Raw genomic sequence first — 25,560 nt, 5'->3', positions numbered from 1 at the left:
GCAGGGCGAGGAGCGCAGGTGGCGCCGGCAGGGCGAGGAGCGCAGGTGGCGCCGGCAGGGCGAGGAGCGCAGGTGGCGCAGGAGAGACCTCTGGAGTGGTCTCCAGGCCCACAGCGGCCTCTTGAACGGCGTCTGCGTCTTGAGGAGAGGAGGACGCCTTCTTCCTCCTCCTCCTCTTCCTCCGGGAGTGAGGCGATGGTTCACCGACTGGAGCGGTCTCTGGAGCAAACTCACTGGCTGAAGCGGGTTCTGGAGCGGACTCAATGGCTGGAACGCCCCTTACCTCCGTGAGCACTGAAGGGGCGGCCATCTTGCCCATAGGCACTGGCAAAGCAGCCATCTTGTCCATCGCGACCAGGGCGCTTGAGAGCGTTGCATCAGGAGAGCTTGAGAGCGTTGCACCAGGCGAGCTTGAGAGCGTTGCACCAGGCGGGCCTGAGAGCGTTGCACCAGGCGGGCCTGAGAGCGTTGCACCAGGCGGGCCTGAGAGCGTTGCACCAGGCGGGCCTGAGAGCGAAGCGGCCGGCGGGCCTGAGAGCGAAGCGGCCGGCGGGCCTGAGAGCGAAGCGGCCGGCGGGCCTGAGAGCGAAGCGGCCGGCGGGCCTGAGAGCGAAGCGGCCGGCGGGCCTGAGAGCGAAGCGGCCGTGGGTTTCGGAATGCCAGCTGCTCGTGCTGTAGTCAGTGGAGGATCATTCATGCTGGCACGCAATCCTCTCCGCTCTCTGACAGGACCAGCAACGTGACGTGACTCTGGGCGATCAGCGGAGACGTGACGTTGCTCTGGGCGATCAGCGGAGACGTGACGTTGCTCTGGGCGATCAGCGGAGACGTGACGTTGCTCTGGGCGATCAGCGGAGACGTGACGTTGCTCTGGGCGATCAGCGGAGACGTGACGTTGCTCTGGGCGATCAGCGGAGACGTGACGTTGCTCTGGGCGATCAGCGGAGACGTGACGTTGCTCTGGGCGATCAGCGGAGACGTGACGTTGCTCTGGGCGATCAGCGGAGACGTGACGTTGCTCTGGGCGATCAGCGGAGACGTGACGTTGCTCTGGGCGATCAGCGGAGACGTGACGTTGCTCTGGGCGATCAGCGGAGACGTGACGTTGCTCTGGGCGATCAGCGGAGACGTGACGTGGCTCTGGGCGATCAGCGGAGACGTGAACTGGTGTTGCTGTTATGGAAGCCGCCATCTTGTGAGTGTCCTTAGGTGCGGCGGCCATTACACAGCCAGCCGAGGAATCGCATTCCTCTGCGACACCCACAGTAAATGGAGAACCAACTAACAACAGAGCATAGTCCATAAAACCGCAGAGTGATGAACGCGGTCCCTCTTGTCTTAATCTACTCTGGAGAGGTTGGTTGACGCCATCACAAAAGAAGTCAATCAGAGCACAGTCCGGTAGATCAGAGAGGTAAGCAATGTTCAAATATTCCTGCACATATTCCTCTAGCGATCGTGTACCCTGTGTACTCCACAACAATAATTGAGCAATGTCCATACCGTTTATATGCTCTCCGGGAAAGCTGCTGGATCGTGGTGGCGGCGAAGTCTTCTGTAATGAAGTGGGACTGAGGCAGAGATCCATCTGCAAGCTTTTATTCAAAGTGAGCATAGTCGTACAGGCTGGGTCGATCAGGGGCAAACAAGAACAGCAAGGAACAGGCAGAGTCGTAGTCAGAGTACAGGCAGTAGATCGAGACAGGCGGATATCATTCACAGGTCGGTATACAAGGCAAGAGTCAGGACAGGCAGCAACGGGTCAATAAACAGGAACAGGCAAGATCAAACACGGGCAGACAGGAAACACAGAAACGCTCAGAAATGACACACTGGGAAATCAAGACTTCGCGGTGAGGTGGTGTGTGTAACAGTCCTTTATAGTCCTGGTAATGAGTGGCAGCTGGGTGTGGTGATTAGTGTGGAGTGATTGTGAAGTGAGTGCAGGTGATGAGCAATGGAGGATCATGGGAAATGTAGTCCGGGATGTGACAGGAACAGACGTGATCGTGACAAGAGACATTAAAAGACATTCTCACACTCAGTTTATGTTGCCTTATTAAAACAGCATTGTTTGAATCTTGCCCAATGTGTGTGAAGGTGTTTCCACTCGAAAGCCGTTTGAATGCAGTGCTGGAGTTCAGGCAGATCTGGTCCTTCTTGTGGATGGATCCTGGAGCATCGGCCGCACAAACTTCAGAAAAGTGCGTGACTTCCTGGAGGGCCTGGCTGTCCCCTTTCACATCGGCCCACAGGGCGTGCAGATAGGTAAGATGCTACTTCATGGGAATATATTTTGCGATAACATTAAACTTTACTTAATTAAATATTTACTTAATGAAAGTTTATACACTAATATTTAAAGATTTTTTAAATATATTTTTATTTTTGAAAGAAGTCTTTTATGCTCAACAAGGCATTAACAATACATTAAGAACAGTAATATTTGTGAATATTAATACAATATAATATAAATAACTGTTTTCTAATTTAATATAATTTAAATTGAAATTTATTCCTGTGATGGCAAAGCTGAATTTTCAGCATCATTACTCCAGTCTTCAGACAGTATCACATGATCCTTCAGAAATCATTCTAAAATGCTTATTTGGTACTCAAGAAAAATTTATTATTATCAATGTTGAAACAAAAATAGTTTTGTGGAAACTGTGATGCATTTTTTCAGGATTCTTTGATGAATAGAAAGTTAAAAAGAACAGTATTTATTTGAAATAGAAATCTTTTGTAATACTATAAATGTCTTTACTGTCACCTTCGATCAATTTAATACATCATTGCTGAATAAAAGTATTCATTTGTTGTTGTTTCAGCATTATCTCAGTACAGTGGAGATCCTCGCACAGAGTGGCATCTTAATAACTTCACCTCTAGAGAGCCACTTTTGGAGGCCATCAGGAACTTCAGATACAAGGGAGGCAACACTTTCACTGGTAACTAGACATGTTACCCTTTATATTCCTTACCAACCTGTTATTAATAAATATTATAAAAAGAAAAGTTCAGGCTCTAAATTCTGAATGGCTGCATTCAGTGCACCCCTCTGAATGCACATTCTATAGTAATGTATCACATTGTTTGGCAACCATTAAAACCTATGAGCATTGGTCTGTTATTTATCAGTCTAAATATACCAGCCTATTTTACTTACAGGACTGATACTGATAACTTTAACAAGTCACTAGCCAGTACCAGTATGACGAATATCAAAGACTATAGAATAACACTAGACGTGTCACTCGTATTGTTTTGAATGGGAGAAAGTGTAACGCGCAATATGGCGGAATAAGTCCCGCCATCTAAATAAGAGCCAATCGCCGACTGGTAAAGTTATTGCGCCACTTCAGCGGCCGTTACAATCACCGGTTTCTATAGAAACAGTCAGACGCGCACCTCCGAAGAGACTCGCATTTAGGTCTGCGCATGCGCATTAGCTTGATCCAGCCTGAAAAATATTTTATTTTGTCATGATTTGAGTGTTTAGAAACTAAATTTATGAGCCGGTTGTTGTTAGATTTCATTGGTGATTTCATATATGAAATTTAATTGTAAGGTTGGCGAACAGTTTTGGAGAATTTGATGTTTCCCCATTCAAAGAGATTGCATGATGCCCAGGATGGCCGCCGAGTGAAATGACTTGTCTTAAAGGGACTTTGCCAATATATCATGCATCCTTTAATATCTATTGAACATTTATATCTTTTATCATATTGTCATTGTCACCATTTATAAGCAATCATTTTTCCTGTGGTAAAGGGGGATTCATCATCCCAAAGTATACCTATTACTCATTGTAAAGTCACTGAAATGCACAGCATCTTGTGGCTTATTGCTTTTTGTCTAATAATCTTAACTCTTGACTTCACAAATCAAAGTAATCCAGCAGTGGTGATAGGATTCATTTATGAGACCAATACGTGATTTTGTCTTCCGTGGCCATTTTTAACATGATGTCTATTACTCAGGTCAGGCTCTTATCCACGCTCTTCAGAACAATCTCAAGGAAGAAGTGGGAGCACGGCCTAACACCCCACAATTCCTGCTGCTTTTAACTGATGGGAAATCTCAGGATGATGCCATTGCTGCAGCTAACAGGCTGAAGAATGCTGGAGTGGAGATAATTGCTATAGGTGAGAGACTTTCTTCGCGAATTGCACATGGAGTGTAATGAATTTCAGAGAGGCTCTGAAGGTAAAGCTGTTTGCTAATGAATACTCTGCCATTCAGAAGGTCTTCATGTTTTTAAAAAAGTCTCTTATGCTTACCAAGATTGCATTAATTTGATTAAAAATACAGTAGAACAGTAATATTGTGATATGTTAGCAGTGTTTGGTGTCACATGATCATTCAGAAATTATGCTGATTTGCTGCTCAAGAAACTTTTATAATTATCATCAATTTTGAAAACAGTTGTGCTGCTTAATGTCAATAAACTTTGACAAATTTTTCAGGATTCTTTGATGAATAGAAATGTCAAAAGAACAGCATTTCTTTGAAATAAAAATCTGGTCTGATCAGTTTAATGCTTCTTTTTTGAATAAAGTATCCTTTTAAAAAAATACTGACCCCAAGCTTTTGAGCGGTGGTGTATGTATATACTATTATTATATGTTTAGAATGACCTTTATTAGTAGTTATGTGCGTGTATATATATATATATATATATATATAATATAATATAATATAATATATATATATACACACACATTTAAAGTTTTACATATTTTTTTATTTCTTTCCCACTTATGTCCAGGTGTGAAAAATGCAGATGAGGCCGAGTTGAGGCAGGTGGCATCTGAACCACTGGAGCTGAATGTGTATAACGTGAATGATTTTCCTCTGCTCAGTAAACTGGTGGGAAGACTAGCACGCATCCTCTGTGGCAAGATTGAAGACCGTATTAAAGCGAAGAGTAGGTCAATTTGTCTTCGTTATATTGATCCTACAAATTTCTTCTGTGTACTCCCTTTAAAAAGAAATGGCATGTGTCTATGGTAAAAAGGAATGGAGCGACCCACTCAGGACCCAGTCCTGTCCTATCCCAGCCCAACTGATCTGCAGTACGTAGGACTAGGCTCACGAGAGGTGCGCCTGCGTTGGATGGCCCCCAGCAAAGGTCCCCAACAGTACAGAGTAGTGTACCACACCGCTGAAGGACAGAGTCTGAAAGAGGTGAGCCAGGTGTCTAGTACTAAAATGTTAGTCTGCATAGGTTAGACTAAGAGTTGGCATCTACCAGCCATTGGTACACACTTAAAGCTGTTTTCATGTAAAGATGTAAAAAGCTATAATTTCTTATATCAGACAGCAGTGTTTATTTTGTCTTACTTTTGAGCGCCAGGAATTGAGGAAAGGTTGGTTTGTTGGCGCCACCTACAGGACATTTTCTCTGCTGCAGTTATAATTGCATTCAGAAAACTCACTTCATGCATGCATTATTCACATGTTGTTGATTGGTCTCAGGTGGTGGTGAATGGAACAAGCTCCACAGCACTGCTGACAGGACTGTCCTCACAGACACAGTACCACCTGTCCATCTTCCCCGTCTATGAGCACAATGTGGGCTCTGCTCTCAGAGGAACCTTCACGACGTGTGAGTTTCAGCACTGAAAATGCTTATTTATGCTGTTACAAGACCACATTGAAAATCTATGAAAGTAAATCAGTAGCAAAACCCGAGAGGTTGCTGATTTGAATGTGAGAACTTGTCGTATTAATATTTGTATTTGTAAATTGACGCAGACAACAATCATAAAACCCGTGTTACGAAGTTGTAGTTGCAGATTAATAGTTACAAATGTCTAAAATGGCATTCACATAAACAAAATGACAGACACAATGAACAATGCCAGTGTACGCACTGTTCGTATACCATGAGAGGGCGCTATTTTTATTTAATTATTTTTTTTACAAATTTTTTAAAATTGATTATTAAAATCTGTGTAAACTCATTATATATAAAGAGAGCAAGTGAGTATGAGAATATATAAAGGTGTGCGTTTGTGTGAGTGCAGGCCAGCGGGAGAGTGGGGAGTGGGGAGGGGGACAAACGCGCTCGGGCTCAGTACAATGCAAACATGCCTAGTGTGAATAATGTGCCTGTGCTATTTGTACAGCCATTAGTGATCAATAACAGTTTATCTCTATGGAGACACCATAGGTGCATTTCTGAATGGATGTATTTTAATAAGGGTATGAAGTTGCATCATACTTTTATTACTTTGCACCAAATGATTATAATTATAGTCTTTCATTTCTACTCAAAAGTGGAAACAATCAATAATATATAATTAAGCAATTACAAACAATTAATTTGTAAGCGCCGACTTAAAGCTGTACAGCGAAACTGAAGTAAAGTAAAAATGTAAATATGTCACACACATTTGTGTCTGTCATTTTGTTTATGTGAATGCCATTTTAGACATTTGTAACTATTAATCTGCAACTACAACTCGGGTGTTTTGATTGTTGTCCGTGTGTGCAAATCGAAACATTCAGCTTTTCACATCAGGGCTGTGAGTGTAAATTTCAATTTACAAATACAAATATTAATACAACAAGTTCTCACATTCAAATCAGCAACCTCTCGGGTTTTGCTACTGATTAACCTTCATAAAAATCTGGGGTTCAAAACTTGGACATGAGAAAATTTTAGAATTTGAAAACTTTAAAGAAATAATTGTAATAGTAAAAATGAATTAGAAATATTTCAGATTCTGCACTATTGAATCAGAGTCGATTCTAGGATTTAGGTAGATAGTAGGGGGGCTCAGGTTCTACACTACCTATCAAATCAATCCATGAATATTGAATACATTTCTAATCATTTTTAAATAACCAGCTAATATTCATTAATATTCATTAAGAATATAGACAAACTTTATATTACTGTAATTGTCTATATTGGCAATATGCAGGTAAAATATTTTTTTGTATGTAATGTTTTAAACACTATTATTTTTTTAGTTACATTTGTCCAGTAAAATTTACTTTAAAGAAGATCTACATTTATCATTTTCATTCATGGAGATAAATAAATGAAAGAAAAAGTTCTGTGCTTTAGTGGAGGATTTCTGTCACCAAACACTTTTAACATGAAAATGACTTGAAATTACCACTATAACCAGTAGATGGCTGCAGATGACCACTCATTGGCTCAGTTTGCCATTTCCACTCCTTTTTATAGTTTGCATTTTTTGCTTTTGGATTTATTATAAAATTAATATTATAACACATTTTTAGCAATTTTATTGCACTGAAATATGAAGTATAACATAAGTAGGAAAAGTCACAAAGTCTCATGCCATTTAGATGAATGGAATTTCACAAAATAAATAAATAAGCCCAGATTTTACAGTCATGAATTGCTCCCACATCATATTATGTAAACTTCATTTACGACAAAAAAACTACACAGATGCAGATATCATAACAATCTATCAATAAATGCACACACATTGTCCTCTGCTTCTGATACTGCGCTGCTGCGGATTGAAGAACACGCTGAATAACGCTGACTGAAATACCTGGATGAGTCAAAGCCTTTCGCCGGTTTCATATGAGTTTTAAAGGGGACTTATGCTGCCTTTACATGCTCTCAGAATTATCACAAATATTAGTTTCTTAGGTAAAGAAGTGCACATGAACGCCCTCTTATGTCTAAACTTGAATACGATAAGCTCGTAATCATGACTTCAGAAGTGGGAATTATCACATTTCCTATAGCACATGAAGGCAGCATGAGGCGATCATGAATTAACGTACATATTACAGAGTTAATAAAAAATGCTTCTTACATTAAAGTCATTCTGAAAATTCATGCTGATTTTTTTTATGCTGATAATATAATTTGGATTAATGAAATGCTCTCCACTTTAAAGTACCATTGGCGATACCTGAGGCTCTAGAGGTCACCGCCTCCTCCCCCAGCAGCCTGCGAGTACGCTGGCAACCGGCCGCAGGAGCCACACAGTACATGGCCTTATACTCTGCGCTCAATGATGGAGAGCCTGATGATGCCAAAGAGGTGAGATGTCTGGCCATATGGTTCAGTGTTTCTAATTATGTTACAATGGTTTGATGCCTTTCCTGTGCTCTTGTTTTTTGTGCCAGGTGAAGTTTGGACCTGCTCAGACAGACGTAGAGTTAGTGGATCTGATGCCATCCACAGATTATTCAGTCACACTTTATGCTTTGTATGATGAGGACCCTAGTGACCCCATCACTGCCATCGGCACCACATGTAAATATCGATTCATTATCAGCATTTACATAGAAATGTATCTACCTCTATCTGAGGTCTGTGCAGGACTGATTTTCCTGCTCACACACACTTTTATCTGGACTTTTAATTGAACGTTTCCAAGAATGGTAAGGAACAGTTCCAGTTATATTTCCACTTGAGCTTGGTTCGGCACAGCATGATTACAAAACGTTCTCAAAACGTTCTATCTCAGATTGATGCAAAACGATCACTGAATCATTTTAAACCAATTCATTGAAATAAACAATTCACAAAAACTGATCAACTGGGAATTCCCACCAGTACAGGAAATTGAGAACAGATTTCCACCTCCAGCTCAGAAGTTTAGTCCCTTGCTGCAACAAATTGAATTGAGGCAGGAATCCCATGGGAATGCAGACCTCTTCCTGTGTCTTTTGCTCATTCCTTTTGTTCTTTCTCTCGCCTGTCTATTTTCTTCCAGTCCCATTGCCGTCTCCTCTCAGTTTGCAATTTCCCATGGTTAGTCATAGCACTCTGAAGGTCACATGGGTCCCTGGAGCTGTCGATGTTCCTGCACACCGCATCGTCTACAGCACCAATCACGGCAGTGATGTCAAGCAGGTAAGCAGATCTCAGAAGTCTCTTGTTAGCTGGTTTTTGATGAGGTTCTGATGTCCCAAACAGCTTTGAGTCTTTCTCTTTCGTTCTAGTAATACGAGCAGAGATTAAACTAGTTTAAATACTTTTATTAAGCATGGATGCATTAAATTGGTCAAAAGTGACAGTAAGAACTTTCATACTGTTACAAAACCCAAACTTTTGAGCGGTAGTGTACAGTATGTACTCATTCTCTCTGTTTCTCAGGTGGAGGTCAAAGGTGTGAACACAGTGTTGCTGCAGAATCTGTCTTCCCTCTCCAGGTATCTGGTGTCAGTCCAATCACTCTATGAAAAGGGCCTTTCCACTCCCGTCACAGCCAATGTCACTACCTGTAAGTTACACACATATTTGACAAGTTTCATTTCGTGACCCCAGTTTGGAAAGATTGTTGCTTAAATGCTCTCTGATGTTTCAGTGAGGGTCCCGGCTCCCTCAGATCTGAGAGTCACTAACTTCTCCGGCAGTGACATAACGGTGCGATGGGAAGCCGCGGCAGATGACGTGGTCTCTTATCTCATCAAATGGATCTCCCTCAGCGGAGGAGACCTCAGGCAGGTTCGCTCCAACTCTAGCACTTCCTGTGTTATGTTTGTGCAGTCAATACTGATTGAAATAGCTTTGATTACTACATGAATTTAGTAATAGGTAATTATAGGTAATAGTAATTTGGTAATAGGTGGTGATTCATGGGTATATTCCAGCTGACAGTAGATGGGGAGAGTGAGGGGGCAATCTTGGAAGAGGTTGAGGAAGATAAGGAATATCAGATTTCACTCTCTGCTCTATATGCCGATGGGGCTCAGAGTGAGGCTGTGGCCATTCGATACAGCACCTGTAAGTATATAAACTCATACGCATATATAAAATTTTTTGACTACAATACATGAATAACTTGGGGTTTTTTTGTGCTCTTTTAGTGTCTGGAGGTGGTCCGAGCAGTTTATCCATCTCAGAGGAGACAGCAGTCAGTATGCTGGTCACCTGGGTTCACCCCAATGCCCATGTGCTGCAGTACCGTGTGTCTTACACTCCCCTCAATGGGGATGCAAGAGAGAACTCAGTAAGTGCTTTTAGAAGAGTGAAACTTATTTTGTATTGCCTATGTTGTAGTTGTTTTGTCCTGAAGGCACTTAAAACCACTTAGATCATTTTAGCAGCTGCATAGCAATGGCCTGACAACTTCTGAATGGCCAAACACCAATAATATTTTCTTCAGACAATGTAAAGATCTGGTTCTAAATGAAAACATTTATGATGATTGAAATTAAAATACAAAAATATACACTACCGTTCAAAAGTTTGGGATCGGTAAGATTTTTAATGTTTTTAAAAGAAGTTTCGTCTGCTCACCAAGATTGCATTTTATTTAATTAAAAATACAGTAAAAACAGGAATGTTGTGAAATATTATTACAATTTAAAATAACTTTTCTATTTGAAAATATTTTAAAATGTAATTTATTCTTGTGTTGGCAAAGCTGAATTTTCAGCATCATTACTCCAGTCTTCAGTGTCACATGATCCTTCAGAAATCATTCTAATATGATGATTTGCTGTTCAAGAAACATTTAATGTGTACAATTGTACAAAATATTTGTGTACAATATTTCTTTCAGGATTATTTGATGAATAGAAGGTTCAAAAGAACAGCATTTATTTGAAATCTAATCTTTTGTACCATTTTAAATGTCTTTACTGTCACTTTTGAATGATTTAATGCATCCCTGTTGAATAAAAGTATTAATTTCTTTAATTTATTTTCAACAAAATTAAAATAAAAATTCTTACTGCCCCCAAACTTTTGAACGGTTGTATAATGCTACAGAAGCTTTGTATTTCAGACAAATGCTGTTCTTTTGAACTTTTTATTAATCAAGGAATCCTGAAAAAAAAGTACACAACTGTTTTCAACATTGAAAATAATCATAAATGTTTCTTGAGCAGCAAATCAGCATATTAGAATGATTTCTGAAGGATCATGTGACACTGACGACTGGAGTAATGATGCTGAAAATTCAGCTTTGCCAACACAAGAATAAATTACATTTTAAAATATTTTCAAATAGAAAACAGTTATTTTAAATTGTAATAATATTTCACAATATTACTGTTTTTACTGTATTTTTAATTAAATAAATGCAGCCTTGGTGAGCAGACGAAACTTCTTTTAAAAACATTACAAATCTTACCGGTCCCAAACTTTTGAACGGTAGTGTAATTAAAAAAAAACAAACAAACAAACAAACTACAAAACAAACTACAAACTCAAATTAATAAAGTAATGACCTCAGATTAATTTTAGTTTTTGCCAGCATATATTATGAAATCTTACAACCCATCCTGATTAATCATAAAAAAGCCAGTTGATAATAACACCAGATGGCCTTCGAGATAGATGTTTGGGGACTAGATGTTTGGGGTCAGTAAAGGAAAGGAAATTTATACTTTTATTTAGCAAGTATGCATTAAACTGATCAAAAATTACAGTAAAGACATTTATATTGTTACAAAAGATTTGTATCCTATATATTACTTTCCATTCATCAAATAATGAAAAAATGCATCACGGTTTCCACAAAAATATTAAGCAGCACAACTTTTTTCAAACATTGATGATAATACAAAATGTTTCTAAATTAGCATAATAGAACGATTTCTGAAGGATCATGTGACACTGAAGATTGGAGTAATGATGCTGAAAATTCAGCTTTGCATCTCAGAAATAAATTCCATCTTAAAATATATTCAAATAGAAAACAGTTCTTTTAAATAGTAATAATATTTCACAAAATTACTGTTTTTACTGTATTGGTGAGCATATCTTAACGATATGTCTACCAACCCCAATCTTTTGAATGATAATGTGTGTATATTGTATATATATATTTTAGGATATTATTATAAAGATTATACTTTTTAAAAATATGTTAACACATTTAAATGCTATAACTTAACTAACTTTTGCAGCCCTAAAATACTAAAAATAAAAAATAGAAAAACACTGAAACAAAATACAAATTGAAAACAAAAAATAGAAAAACAATGAATAAGTATAATGAACCAAAGGATAAACTGATAATAAATAAAGGTAAAAACTAAATTAAAAATAATAATAATAACCCTGAAACTTCTTAATACTTCTTGATTTGTTTGTTGTGCTATAAGTGTGGTGTAATATTCATGTTGGTTATTTTGAATAGGTGTCATTGCCAGGCAGGGAGAGGCGGGTCCTTCTGCAGAATCTGCAGCCAGACACTCGTTACAGTGTGCTGGTGACTGCTGAGTACCGCAGCAGAGAGGGCGGCAGTGCCTCAGCTCAGGGGAAAACCAGTGAGTCACACACAAACACACAGAGTATCTTTAGTATTACATGTGTACTGACCAAGTATATACTTTGCACTGCCAGCTATGTCTTGAATGTAATCTCCTGTGTTTCTCTGCACAACCAGCCAGCCTGCGGGTGAGCAGCGTGAGTGTGGTACGGTCTGACCACTCCAGTATATGTGTGTCCTGGAGGCCCGTACCAGCAGTCAGTGGTTATCGCATAGTCATCCAGGCCCTCAGAGGTACCAGCTCTGAAATGAAGCATCATAAAGAATCATGAAACTCTTTGGAAAACTTGCTGAACAGGCAGTTTGTTTGGTATCATTTATTTCTCTCTTTCTCTCTGAACGTTTGTGCTCAGATAAACAGACTAAGGAGGAGATAGTAGATGCTGGCAGCAGCAGTCACTGTTTCTCCGAGCTGCAGTCTGAAACTGTGTACCGCATCAGTGTGCACTCGCGTCTAGGAACAGTAGAGGGTGGTGCTGTTACCATCCTTCACCCCACAGGTCAGAATCCTGTTTGAGACAGATTTCAGCCCAAAAAATGACTGATGTTATGTTTTTCTAAATGGTAATCGCATATGATTCTCTCATAAAGCAACCGCTCCTGTGAGAATTCAGGTTCCTCCTCGTCTGCATCCCATACAAAGAGAAGGTAAGAGTTAAGTGCAATTCATACCAAACACAAATATTTCAATGAATATTCAGTGCAAAGAAGATTTTGAATAGAAACAATGCATACCTTTTTGATCTATTCATATCAAACCAATTCATTCGACATCAGAACAAAGCTATTTTTCTTTGGCGAGTGGGTCAATACTGAATGCAAATGTAACAAAAGCAATTCGCTTTGCTTTTCCACTTCACTTTTGGTGTGAACAGACCTTTATGCTGCTTTTGGTAAAAACGCAGCTTTCTCTTAAACATAACTTTCTTTCTTTCTTTCTTTCTTTCTTTCTTTTTCAGTGTGTCCTGAGATGACAGTCAGAAATCATGTGATTAAAGGTATGGTCATACTTTTGCATACTTGCATAGAATTTTAGGTGTACATATGATCATTTCATGCATTTCCTGAAAAACAAATCCATGACATTGACTTTTTAATCTCAACAACCAAGATATAGTCTACTGCCTTTCTCAGAAAGCAATATTATGCTAATGCAGGGATCAACAGTAAGGTTTTGTGTGTTTATCCAGTCAGGCCAATATTTCAGGTACAATATTTTTTTTTTCAATTTCTCATTTTAATATATTTTTTGTCATTTAATAGATTCATATTTTTTAATAAAAAAAAAAAACTAAAAACATTTTATATTTTAATGTAATTTTTGCATTTAATATTCAATTTAAAATAAAGTATTTTTTAACAGAACATATAAATATTATCAAATGTTATATTTTCTTTACAAATAAAATTAGCTTGGAAATTACTTATTTTCATTATTTGCTTTTACTGAAAACTCCATTCTTATATTCATAAACTCTCTCATACCAACCGAGTTAACAGGCCATCCTTTTTGTTTAGCCCTGAACTATTAGAAAATGTGAATTTGTGTGTGTGTGTGTGTGTGTGTGTGTGTGTGTGTGTGTGTGTGTGTGTGTGTGTGTGTGTGTGTGTGTGTGTGTGTGTGTGTGTGTGTGTGTTTGTGTGTACATGTGTTTTCTAGGATTCAACATGATGGAAGCATTCGGTCTGACTCAGAGAGCTCACTCTACTATTGAGGGTGTGGCAGCTGAACCTTTCATCTTCAACACCTTGCCCAGTTACACCCTCTATAGAGACGTACAGCTGACCCAGAGTACAGGGTAAGAAACACAAACACACACATGCACATATCTTTAAACAGCCCAGTTACACCCTGCAGTCACCGCTCACACCCTGCGTGTCTGTCTCAGCTTTATCCACCCGGCTGGATTTTCTCCAGAACACACCATCAGCATGGCCTTTAGGCTCTTGCAGGATTCACCCAGGGAACCGTTCGCCCTCTGGCAGCTCACGGACAATGACTTCCAGCCCAAGATGGGGGTAGTGCTGGACCGTAAGCACCTAGACATTTTGTAAATAAATTCAAGAGTGGTTTGAATTCAAAAGCCAGACTATTGAATTGTAAATCCCTAGTCAAGTTCATTAGATCCTTCTTCTCTGTTCTGTTATTTAGCTGAGAAGAAGCTTCTGCTGTACTTCAGTCTGGACTACAGAGGAGAGATACAGGAACTGACCTTTGACCAGCCACAAGTCCACTCGGTTTTCTACGGCAGTTTTCATAAGGTTTGTGCAAACCTTACTGGTTACTCATGCTCAGTCAGAAAAGCTTTACAGAATGATTTCCAACAATAATTGTTTGTTATTTGGCATTTCAAAAAAGTTTTTTATTTGCCATTTTACTTGAATTATGTTTTTAAATTAAAGGTGCAGTAAGCGATTTCTGAGAAACTCTGTTGATATTTAAAATCACCAAAACAAACATGCCTCTACCCAAAAGGATCACTATCTTGATAGCTCCACCCCCAAATTCACAAACACGCTATGTAACACAGGCACCTCCCCCCTTACTGCTGATTGGCTGAAGTGTGTTTTGGTGCTCAGTGCGCTCCACTTTCAACAGCGTTTCTCAGAAATCGCTTACTGCACCTTTAAACAATAACTTGAAATCAGAATGGAGGTAAACGCTTGTGAACAGCAACTAAAAAGAGAAAAGCCTCATTTGAAAGTTTAGAAAAAGAAAAAGGTTATAAGCATCCCACCTTTTTCTGGGAGAATTTCAATAAAATTGTGTTTTAAAACTGTGCAAGCTTGTCTATAAAATGGCAGATAGTTACAGTTGTGAAGGTTGTATTGGTCCGAAACGATTTAAAGATGCCCTAGAATCACAAATTGAATTTACCTGGGCATAGTCAAATAACAAGAGTTCAGTACATGGAAAAGACATACACTGAGTTTCAAACTCCATTGTTTCCTCCTTCTTATGTAAATCTCATTTGTTTAAAAGACCTCCGGAAAACAAGCGAATCTCAACATAACACTGACTGTTACGTAACAGTCAGGTTTATTAATATGTACGCCCCCAATATTTGCATATGCCAGCTCATGTTCAAGGCATTAGACAAGCGAGAGATTTAAAGGGGCCACAGCCTGAATCGGTGCATAGTTAATGATGCCCCAAAATAGGCAGTTAAAAAAATGAATTTAGAAAAATCTATGGGGTATTTTGAGCTGAAACTTCAGACACATTCAGGGGACACCTTAGACTTATATTACATCTTTTAAAAAGATGTTCTACGGCACCTTTAAGGCAGGGCATAGCGAAGTGTCTTTTAGTAAGGGGAGAAAAGAGATACAACAATAAAGCTGCCTCTGATTCTTTTTTATCTCTTTACCTGATTTGATTGGCAGATCCATTTGTCAGTCAGTCAGGTGAGCGTATCACTGTCTGTAGACTGCCAGAGGGTTGGTGAGCGGCCCGCACGTCCCTTGGGAACTTTGCCTACTGATGGCTTTGAGATGCTGGGAAAACTAGTGAGGACACGTGGACCTCACAGCGGATCTGCAGCTGTGAGTCTCACTTCATGACCAGAAACGTACTTCAAATTCAAATATGAAATACAAATATACAAACTGTACATACACAACCGTCCAAAAGTTTGGGGTTGGTAAAAATTTTGGTAAAAAAGACAGCATTTATTTGAAACATATTTTTGTGTAACATTATAAATATGTTTACTCTCACTTTTGATCAGTTTAATGCATCCTTGCTGAATATTAATTTCTTAAAAAAAAAAAAATCTTGCTGACACTAAACATTGAATTGTAATATATACACACATATTAAGGCTATATGTATTATATTTTTTCTAGTTTCAGCTGCAGTCCTTTGAGATTGTGTGCAACACTACTTGGGCATCAGAAGACAGCTGCTGTGATCTGCCCTCTCAGGTACACAATCAATCTAGTTTGTGTCGACATCTCAATATGGATGGCACTGAATTACTCTATGTAGTGCAGGATGCTTCTTTTTTTTTAATGTCAATTTCTGTTCTCTAGAGAGACGATGAGAGCTGTCCAGCCCCTGCTTATGCTTGCACCTGTACCACCGACATCCCTGGAGCACCTGGAGACATCGGGCCACCTGTGAGATTACAACGCTGCATTTTAAAACCAACACTGACATTAGAAAGCTTGTGTAATCATTTAATAGTTGGTTGGAATAATTAGTGTTATGATAATTATTAGTGTTATGATATGCCTGTTTTCAGGGGAGACCTGGCCCTCGTGGGGAGAAGGGAGAAAAGGGAGAGTTGGGCCAAAAGGTAGGGCAACTCGCATACAGACTATGTGGGGTTTAAACCTACAAACTACTAAGCCACACCACCACATTTTTCATTTTACTGATATTAATATTATATACTACCATCAAAAAGTTTGCGGTCGGCAAGATGTTTGAAAGAAATCTAATTTATTTGATCAAAAATGCAGTTAAAACACTAATATTGTGAAATATTATTACAAATTCAAATAACTGTTTTGTATTTTAATATATTTTAAACTGTAATTTATTCCTGAAGTTTTCAGCATCATTACTCCAGACTTCAGAGTCACATGCTCCTTCAGAAATCATTCTAATATGCTGATTTTGTATTATTTTTCAATGATGAAAACAGTTGTGCTAGTTAATACATTTGTAAAAACTAGTACATTTTCCCCCTAAAATCTTTTAGATGAATAGAAAATTAAAAAGAATTGCATTTATTTGAAATAGAAATATTTTGTAACATCAAAAATTTCTTTACTGACTTCAAAAATGTATTTGATCAATTTAATGCATCCTTGCTAAATAAGTGTTAAAGGGTTAGTTCACCCCAAACCTGTCATTAATTACTCACCCTCGTGTCGTTCCATATCCCTAAGCCCTTTCTTCATCTTCAGAACACAAATGAAGATATTTTTAATGAAATCCGAGAGGTTTCTGTCCCTCCATAGAGAACGAATGCAACTATCACTTTCAAGGTCCAGAAATGTAGGAAAGTTGTGTTGTTGACACGTGAGTCTGAATACAACACGCATGTGTTGTGATGCTCTCATGAACGTGCGCTGCGTATCAATATTTTCATAAATAAAGTGGTAATTTTTTTTTTTTTTTTCCACAAACAAAGCACTCGTGTTGCTTCATAAAATTAAGGTTAAACCACTGGAGTCACATGGATTACTTTAATAATGTCTTTTCTACCTTTCTGAACCTTGAAAGTGGTAGTTGCATTGGATCTCTATTCAGGGACAGAAAGCTCTCAGATTTCATTAAATATGTGGAACGACACGAGGGTGAGTAATTAATGACAGAATTTTCTTTTTTGGGTGAACTAACCCTTTAATTTTATATGAACAGTATTGTATGTTTTATTCATGTGTTTCTGTCCCTTTTCTACTTCTCTCCAGGGTGAGGTGGGCCCACCTGGTAAACCGGGCCCTGAAGGCGGCTTTGGCACTCTTGGACCTGCTGGTCCACGGGGAATAGCTGTAATGGGCAAAGTGGTACATCTACACTTGTTCTACAGAGAAGATCTAGTGCATATGAGCATTTGGAACAGATTAAAACCATCTCTCTTTGTCTATATAAGGGTCCACCAGGAGCAAGAGGGGAAAAAGGAGAAATCGGAAGACCAGGGAGTCAGGTGAGCTTTTAGGCTATGTTTGTAGCTGGTCATATTAGTAGTGTTTTTCAGGCCATCTAATTTCAGGAATTTCTTCACTCTGTGTTCGTAGGGTTTACCAGGGCCTCCGGGTCCAAAAGGTGAAGAGGGCATCCCTGGTCCTAAGGCAAGTCTCTGTGTGGCTCAAGGCTGTTATTGTCAAAAGTGCATTTGAAATGTTCAGTCTGTCATTCAACTTTCTGTCTGTACATTTCTCACAGGGCACCAGAGGAGTGGAGGGTAACATTGGCAGCCCAGGAATCACAGGGCCAAGAGTAAGACAGCCATATGCATTTAAGGAGTATCTAATGCATGCTTTCATTGCACTTTTATTTATATCAGTGTTTACACTTTGTAGGGTTTCCATGGTATGCCTGGTCATCCAGGGCCAGTAGGAGAGAGAGGGCCACTAGGTCCTGTAGGGCCCACTGTGAGTAAAACTCTATTACTTTTTATCCACATAATCCAGCCAAGATAGATGTTCAGAAAGGATGTTTGATATAATTGGGGAAAAAAAGAATGGATAAAATTGGTTAATGTTAAGTAGATGTTACAGATGGGAGTGTTTAATACTACATTATTTTTTTCACAGGGTCTTCCTGGAAGTAAGGGTGAGAGAGGAGAGAAGGTATGTTACAAAATTACATGTTTGCTATTTGCATAACCTTAAAATAAATTATTTTGTTTTAATAATTATTTTGTTTATTAGGGCGAGCCACAGTCGCTTGCTGTGATCTTCCAGCTTGTTTCACAGGCCTGTGAAAAGCTTGTGCACAGTATGTAGTACATTAACTACATCCATTTTAATTTAATCAAAGTAAATGCAGAATTTTAAAAGCAGCTTTGATGGAAATCTTGGCGTGAGTAACTGCATTTCAATTATGAGTTGATAATAAATTGTGTTCTAGATGAAGTGCTGAAGTTGGATGCTTTTCTGAATGAGATGAATCGAAAGCCAGTGCCCATCCAGGAACCAGTAGCGCCACCAGGAGAGCCTGGTATACCGGGGGGAAGAGGGTCACCTGGATCCAGAGGCCCTCAGGGGCGGCAAGGAAGCAGAGGGGAGTCTGGGAGACCCGGGTACCCTGGTGAGCAGGGTAAGCCTCCACACTTTTTTTTTCTTAGGCAAAAACTACATCTGATGGTTGCCATTAATCACATTTTGAATTTAAGTTATGTACATAATTCTTTGATTAACTTCTAGGACGCAGAGGTATGCCGGGTGAGAAAGGGTCTCCAGGAGCAAATGTGCTGGGACCACAGGGAATAAAGGGTTTTGCAGGTATTGAAATATATTTGTGTATCACATTGCTGTGTTTGTAAAAATGTTTAATGGGGTTGTCATCATTTTATCATCATTTTTGTAACCCTGGACCACAAAACCAGTTATAAGTCGCATGGGTATATTTGTAGCAATAGCCAACAATACATTTTGTGGGTCAAAATGATCAATTTTTCTTTAATGACAAAAATCTTTAGGATATTAAGTAAAGATGAAGTTCCATGAAAATATGTTGTACATCTCCTACCATAAATATATAAAAATTAAATGTATGCATTGCTAAGGACTTCATTTGGACAGCTTTAAAGGCGATTTTCTCAATATTTCGATTTTTTTTGCACTCTCAGATTCCAGTTTTTCAAATAGCTGTATCTCAGACAAATATTTTCATATTCTAACAAACCATGCATTAATGGGAAGCTTATTTATTCAGCTTTCAGGTGATATATAAATCTCAATTTCAAAAAATTGACCCTTATGACTGTTTTTTTTGGTCCAGGGTCATTTTAGGTTTCCATTAGCAAACGTGTCAAAAACACTGCAAAACATATTTTATTAATCAGTATTTCTGTCTTGTCTTCCCAAAAAATATCTAAATGTCTTGTAAATTTACTGGAGGAGCAAAATTGACACTTTGCCGGGAGTTTGACTGACAGGCGAACTAACCAATCATAACGCCAAATCCGCCGTTATGTCTGACAAAGCAGTCAGGGGAATTAGTAGATTAACGTTGTGGACTTGAACGTGAAAAAAGGGTGTGTTCTGACATCTTTCCACGGTTGAAACAACATTCATTCTGATGTTCATTCATGTTTATTTGATGATATAAATGAACTAGTAGGATGATCTGTTCATGAGCCACTTGATCTACAGCGATCTGTCACGACACAAAAAGTATTGTCACAAAACAGTATTGTTTAAATTTCTTTAAAAATTACAAAATTTGAGATTGTGTTTCATATCAAAAGTAACCTGTTCTGTCTTTTCTGTCAATGCGTTTTCAGCTTCCTCTTTGCTCTGCAATGTATTTTTTCACTTTGTGAGAACATGTATGGTTAAAACAGTTACAGTTAAAGTTTTAATAGTACCAATATTTGTTTCTACTTCACCAGGACCTCCAGGTGAAAGTAAAACAGGGGAACCAGGTCCCAAAGGTGAGGATGGTAAAGCAGGACCTCCAGGTATTCCAGGAGCTTCAGGTCTGCGAGGAGAAGTCGGACCCCCTGGTGTATGTGACAGCAGTGGATGTTATCAAGGACCCCCGGCTGCAGGTAAAGAAATGTGTCATTGTGACCACCATGAAAAACGGTGTAAGCCTATGTTCGACCATTGGGTAAAATTACTGTATGTTTTTATCGTTTTTAGAGGACCCATACCTCGGATACCAGCCTTGAGTTGAAAAGTCTTTTACTTCAGCACGGCCAGAATCCTCTCTCTCCCCAGACTTTGTATAAGGACACTACGTGACATAATGGATAAAGAGATTCTGCCAGACGTTGACTTTGAATGAGCCTGTTGATGGAATATTTTTACTTTTATTTTCTCAAAGTGGTAGCTGATCTCCGCTCAATACACCCATTCTGAGATCAACAAAGCACTGATCATCCTTGACCCTGACTGTGTTACCCAGTATTCAACCTGATCTGCTGCTGCGACACAACGGCAGATTCAAGTACAGAACTATTTGTGCAGCACAGAGGAATTCACAACAAACTCAGACTCTGTTTTACAGAGACAGACAAGGAAGGACATCCAGATGAGGAACTAGTGTGTTACTGAACAATATCCGCACTAAGAATGTTTCTGCTATTTTGCATAATGTATTTTATTGTATTTAATGCACTATATGTGTGTATATTGTTGAAGGCATAATACTTTCAATATTTTCCATTCCAGTTTCTTTCACTTTCTGATTTTTGTATTTAAAAAAAAATATGAAATAAGAAATATTTTGCAAGAGCAATACATATGTTGATATGAAATACACTGTGATATTATATTAATTGTCTTTTTACATATGCAGAAGTGTTGTCCATAGTATTTTATAGGATTATACTAAGTGAACTGGTCTTTTGTTTTTGTGTTAATTCATGTTTAAACCTGTATGAAATGAAAAAAGTTGACTCATCTGAGATCTGTCATGCTGTGTCAATAGTTACTGTTCGCGTTCTCTTTCATTCCAGACAAAATCAGTAGTTCTCACTGCTGTTTACAAAATCCCAGTTTCACAAGCAGAATTTTAGTAGTGAAATCCTTAATAACATGCAAGATCATTTTCAAGAAACTCTTTATCTTTTTGATGTAATCTAGTTTCAAATAACTGGCTTAACAGATCAAATCAACAACACAGCACAAAATCTGAGTATTTCAGGAGGAAAGCCTTTTACCTCAGTGTAAATGACAGACGTCAGTGCAATGAATATTATTTTGTCTTTATAATTGCCAGATGGAGCAACAAACTGCTAAGAAAAATATGTCCATTATTTATTTTTTGTTTTGTTTTTCAGTCAAATGTGGTATTTTTATTCGTATTTGTTACATTTTTGCTTACAACTTCGTGCAGTATTGATTTCTTTCAAGACGTTATCCCAATGTAAAGTATAACTAACATAGGCTACAACTTTACTACAAATTGAAGCTTTAAACCTTCATGTCTGAATGAATTGTATTGTGAATTGCACATTACTATTGTTCCACTGTACAAGACCATTGTTCGATGTTTTTCACTCGCACAACTCGAATATTTTTCGTTATGTGCTCCGGAACCAAAAGATAGACCTAGTGAGTTCCACGGACAACGTGTCTGGTGTAAACATCCGGTGTTTATTTTGTCGGAGACGCCAACATGGCGAACCGTAGAGGTAATGCGAAGACCCGGGAGCAGTCTGACAAATATTCTGTTTTGTTACCAACCTACAACGAGCGAGAAAACCTCCCATTGATTGTGTGGTTGCTGGTGAAGTACTTCGGCGAGAGGTAATTGTGTTGTTGTGTGTCAAGAACCGGAAAACAACCACTTGTCAGATTGTAGAAGTCCTAATGATGAGCTGTCACTGACATCACAGAACATAACCACCTGATTAGAGAGTCCCTAAGAAGAAAAGGTATTTCATTTGTTTTAAAAAGAGTGTTCTTGTTCAAATTACCATGTTTTAATGCAGTGGCTACAACTACGAGATCATAGTCATTGATGATGGTAGTCCAGACGGAACACTGCAGATCGCCGAGCAGCTGCAGAAGATATACGGCGCGGATAAGATTGTGAGTTGTGCATAATAATAATAATAATAATAATACACACCGCATGATTGACAGCTCGTCGAATATTGAAAGAAATCATGAAAATATGGCATATCTCTTCTTTTTAGCTCCTGAGACCGCGAGCACAAAAACTGGGATTAGGTAAATTGATTCATATTTCTTAATACTTCCTTTAGAGCTAACTTACACAGCGTGACTTACGTTCATGTCATTTCAGGAACGGCTTACATCCACGGCATTAAACATGCGTCAGGAAACTACGTTATCATTATGGATGCAGATCTCTCACATCATGTAAGCATTCCTTGATTTTGTACCTCCTTGAGTAAATCCTGGTATTCAGTGTTCCCACGGCCGTGGAAAAGCTGGAAATATTTGTGTTTTCCAGATCTGGAAAAGTCATGGAAATTAATGTCATGAAAAGTTCTATAATGCCTTAAATGTTTTCTAGTTATGCTCTTAAAGGTGCTAAAGAGGGTCTTTTCGTCGACTGAGAAACCAAAGACTGTTAATGAGTTTTTGAAATGAGTTCATGCGTAAGAACAACCCCCCTCCTTCACAGCTCATTTCAAGGGAACGCCTCCCAAAAATCGTGCATGAGTATTGGAACACGAGTGTTTACCACCGGCATTTGCTGTGTCGTGTTTTTTGGATTCATTATGTCGGACTCACCGCAGGTAACTCATAATCTGCAGATGTTACTCCTGTCTCCGGACAAAAACATTGCATGCAGCGCCTGTGGAGTGTGGAAAGTTACTGGAGCGCGTCTCTCACAAGGAACGTCATGGCAGTGATTGACAAGCCAGAGGGCCAATCGCTGTTATTTTCGCGGAAACGATTGGCGGATGTTTTTAAGGCCCTACCTCGTGCACAGATGATGTATATTAATATTACTTTCAGTGCACCTAATAAATAGTCTTTTATCCGTTAGTAAAGACAGTTTCAAGTAATATTGCAAAAATGTGTAAAACAAAACATCCTCTTTAGCACCTTTAATTGGTGAAATATGTATCTTGGATATAGTACAATGTGTTTACAAACCTGAGCAACAGTGAATAATTTGTGAAAATCATTCTTTTGAGTTGGACCTTTTTAATTAATCTGTATATCTGCCACATAATAAAAAAAATCATGATTTGGTAAAATCATAAATATGACACAAAGTCATTTATGAGATACTAAGTCATAATTATAAAATAGTCAAAGTAGTCAAAAGTCATAGTAAAGACGTAAGTTATTATTGTGACAAAAGACTTTTCAGTCGCATACAATTATTTTTTGTCAATTATGACTTTGTTTTCTTATGTAGCAGAAATGGGCTTCCTTAGAATCAAAGCGGTTCACAAAATTAGTCTGAATGACTCCTTAGCGAATGTTTGAATGTGAATTACTTTTAAGAACCACTGGAAATGTCTTGGAAATTGATTTGCCAAAAAGTTTTGGATTGCTTCAAGCATGTTTACTCACATTTTCAGAAATTTAAATAAATCATTTGTTTCTGCTTCGCTGAGTGAAACCTTCGGAAGTGATTGTGTACTATAAGTGATTTATTTTCCTTCTCCCTCACAGCCAAAGTTTATCCCACAGTTCATTGAGTAAGTCATTTCCTTTCTATTACCTCATGCCTCTGCTGTTAAAAGACTTTTTATCTGCTCATTATAGTTTTGCTACAATAGCATTATCACATGCATTTGTATAGCAGCCACTTACATGGATTTGTTATTCGTTCAGAAAACAGAAGGAGGGTGGATTTGACCTGGTGTCTGGCACAAGGTACAGAGGAGACGGTGGTGTGTATGGATGGGATCTGCGCCGGAAACTCATCAGGTATTTGACTGGAAATTTCAGCTGACTGAGGAAATACATTTTGTAATAACTGCCAAATATATTTTGAAATTTTGCATCCTTTTGAAACTCTATCCTTACTGCCACATACACACATATTCTGCCACACATCAATGTCCATGTTTATGATTGATTTTATGGCACTAGATAACTTTGTTGTAATGATTATTTTCTTTTAGTCGTGGGGCAAACTTTATCACACAAGTGCTGCTCAGACCAGGAGCATCTGATCTCACAGGGAGTTTTAGGTTAGTGCATGTTAATAAATGAATTATTGCTTTTATGACATGTTTTTTTTTTATACTACATTATTTTAATACTCTTTCCTATCATGTTTTTCAGGCTTTATAAGAAAGAGGTTCTTGAAAAACTAGTAGAGCAGTGTGTGTCAAAAGGCTACGTGTTTCAGATGGAGATGATTGTCCGTGCGAGACAGCTGGGATATACAGTGGGGGAGGTCAGCACATCTCTCATTCTACATTTCCTATAAATGTTGTTGTCATTAATATAAATAAATACATGTTTTTAGAGAATCATTTACATAATAATGAGACTATTATGACTGTGAACTATTACTGTATTATACTGAACTAAATTACATTGCATACATTTATACTTTCAAGTAAAGTTTTTTTCATAGCTATTTCAAAGTAGCAGAGTGCTTTATTTTATAGGTCTCTGAAAGTGGTCTTGTCTGTTTATTACGCAGGTTCCTATTACATTTGTGGATCGTGTTTATGGGGAGTCCAAATTGGGTGGAAATGAAATTGTCTCCTTCCTGAAAGGATTGCTCACTCTTTTTGCCACTACATGACCTTTTGACCTCGTTTGGTTGTGTTACACTGGTTGGATAACTGTAGTGGATAAGCTCATTATGATGAGTTATATGTTGCATATCAGGCTACAGTAGCTTTTGGATTGCTTGGATTTGCCACCTTCCATCTTTCACTTAGTCTGGTTAATTATTAGACTATATATTGAAATGTACATTAAACTGTAAAAAAAACACACATTTTAATAAAAAGGACCAAATTGAGTAAGCTGACTTTGTTTGAAAAAGTGGTAAGACTTGTTTTATATAAACTGAATTACTCTTAAAAATGTTCTTTATTGACTTTAGCCACGTTTCCACTGCAGGAACTTTACCCAGGAACTACGGTGGTACTCGGTGTGTTTCAACCGCAGGAACCAGTAGTTCCGGGTTAAAAAATCCCCCTCTGAAAGTACCTGATCGCTAGTTAGTACTTTTTCAAAGTTCTGG

At 38.5% G+C, this 25,560-nt stretch overlaps 2 protein-coding genes across 2 annotated transcripts in view; both read left to right on the top strand.

Moving 5' to 3' along the window:
- The window catches only part of LOC137008975 (collagen alpha-1(XX) chain), a 34,650-nt gene extending 13,404 nt beyond the window's left edge, over positions 1–21,246 (top strand). Inside the window, exons 7-42 of the mRNA XM_067370807.1 lie at positions 2,101–2,268; positions 2,832–2,951; positions 3,984–4,148; positions 4,772–4,930; positions 5,021–5,190; positions 5,482–5,611; positions 7,899–8,044; positions 8,131–8,260; positions 8,724–8,863; positions 9,107–9,233; positions 9,318–9,457; positions 9,604–9,736; positions 9,820–9,962; positions 12,102–12,231; positions 12,351–12,467; positions 12,587–12,733; positions 12,825–12,881; positions 13,193–13,231; positions 13,894–14,032; positions 14,123–14,265; positions 14,386–14,495; positions 15,621–15,779; positions 16,083–16,160; positions 16,269–16,355; positions 16,481–16,534; positions 17,658–17,753; positions 17,840–17,893; positions 17,985–18,038; positions 18,133–18,186; positions 18,270–18,341; positions 18,504–18,539; positions 18,621–18,687; positions 18,820–19,008; positions 19,116–19,193; positions 20,306–20,464; positions 20,559–21,246. Of these exons, the coding sequence (XP_067226908.1) occupies positions 2,101–2,268; positions 2,832–2,951; positions 3,984–4,148; positions 4,772–4,930; positions 5,021–5,190; positions 5,482–5,611; positions 7,899–8,044; positions 8,131–8,260; positions 8,724–8,863; positions 9,107–9,233; positions 9,318–9,457; positions 9,604–9,736; positions 9,820–9,962; positions 12,102–12,231; positions 12,351–12,467; positions 12,587–12,733; positions 12,825–12,881; positions 13,193–13,231; positions 13,894–14,032; positions 14,123–14,265; positions 14,386–14,495; positions 15,621–15,779; positions 16,083–16,160; positions 16,269–16,355; positions 16,481–16,534; positions 17,658–17,753; positions 17,840–17,893; positions 17,985–18,038; positions 18,133–18,186; positions 18,270–18,341; positions 18,504–18,539; positions 18,621–18,687; positions 18,820–19,008; positions 19,116–19,193; positions 20,306–20,464; positions 20,559–20,587 (4,019 nt within the window). The 3' untranslated portion in view covers positions 20,588–21,246. The remainder of the gene's footprint in view (positions 1–2,100; positions 2,269–2,831; positions 2,952–3,983; positions 4,149–4,771; positions 4,931–5,020; positions 5,191–5,481; positions 5,612–7,898; positions 8,045–8,130; positions 8,261–8,723; positions 8,864–9,106; positions 9,234–9,317; positions 9,458–9,603; positions 9,737–9,819; positions 9,963–12,101; positions 12,232–12,350; positions 12,468–12,586; positions 12,734–12,824; positions 12,882–13,192; positions 13,232–13,893; positions 14,033–14,122; positions 14,266–14,385; positions 14,496–15,620; positions 15,780–16,082; positions 16,161–16,268; positions 16,356–16,480; positions 16,535–17,657; positions 17,754–17,839; positions 17,894–17,984; positions 18,039–18,132; positions 18,187–18,269; positions 18,342–18,503; positions 18,540–18,620; positions 18,688–18,819; positions 19,009–19,115; positions 19,194–20,305; positions 20,465–20,558) is intronic.
- Positions 21,247–22,015: 769 nt separating this feature from the next.
- On the top strand, positions 22,016–25,335 carry dpm1 (dolichyl-phosphate mannosyltransferase subunit 1, catalytic). The gene is made up of 9 exons (XM_067370806.1): positions 22,016–22,169; positions 22,355–22,454; positions 22,562–22,595; positions 22,672–22,748; positions 24,024–24,049; positions 24,186–24,281; positions 24,479–24,547; positions 24,642–24,756; positions 25,009–25,335. Exons 1-9 carry the CDS (start codon positions 22,039–22,041, stop codon positions 25,111–25,113), a joined length of 753 nt encoding a protein of 250 aa, XP_067226907.1. The 5' UTR covers positions 22,016–22,038; the 3' UTR covers positions 25,114–25,335.
- Positions 25,336–25,560: the final 225 nt, after the last annotated feature.

This window comes from Chanodichthys erythropterus, chromosome 20, assembly GCF_024489055.1.
Source record: "Chanodichthys erythropterus isolate Z2021 chromosome 20, ASM2448905v1, whole genome shotgun sequence".
NCBI classification, from domain to species: Eukaryota; Metazoa; Chordata; class Actinopteri; order Cypriniformes; family Xenocyprididae; genus Chanodichthys; species Chanodichthys erythropterus.
This window is presented reverse-complemented; position numbering and strand designations above follow the sequence as displayed.

Bases quoted from the DNA above. Each gene is read 5' to 3' on its own strand.
- dpm1 (XM_067370806.1), top strand. From the start codon at position 22,039: ATGGCGAACCGTAGAGGTAATGCGAAGACCCGGGAGCAGTCTGACAAA. The intron at 22,170-22,354 runs GTAATTGTGTTG...GTTTTAATGCAG, and splicing joins GTGAAGTACTTCGGCGAGAG to TGGCTACAACTACGAGATCA. The intron at 24,548-24,641 runs GTTAGTGCATGT...CATGTTTTTCAG, and splicing joins GATCTCACAGGGAGTTTTAG to GCTTTATAAGAAAGAGGTTC.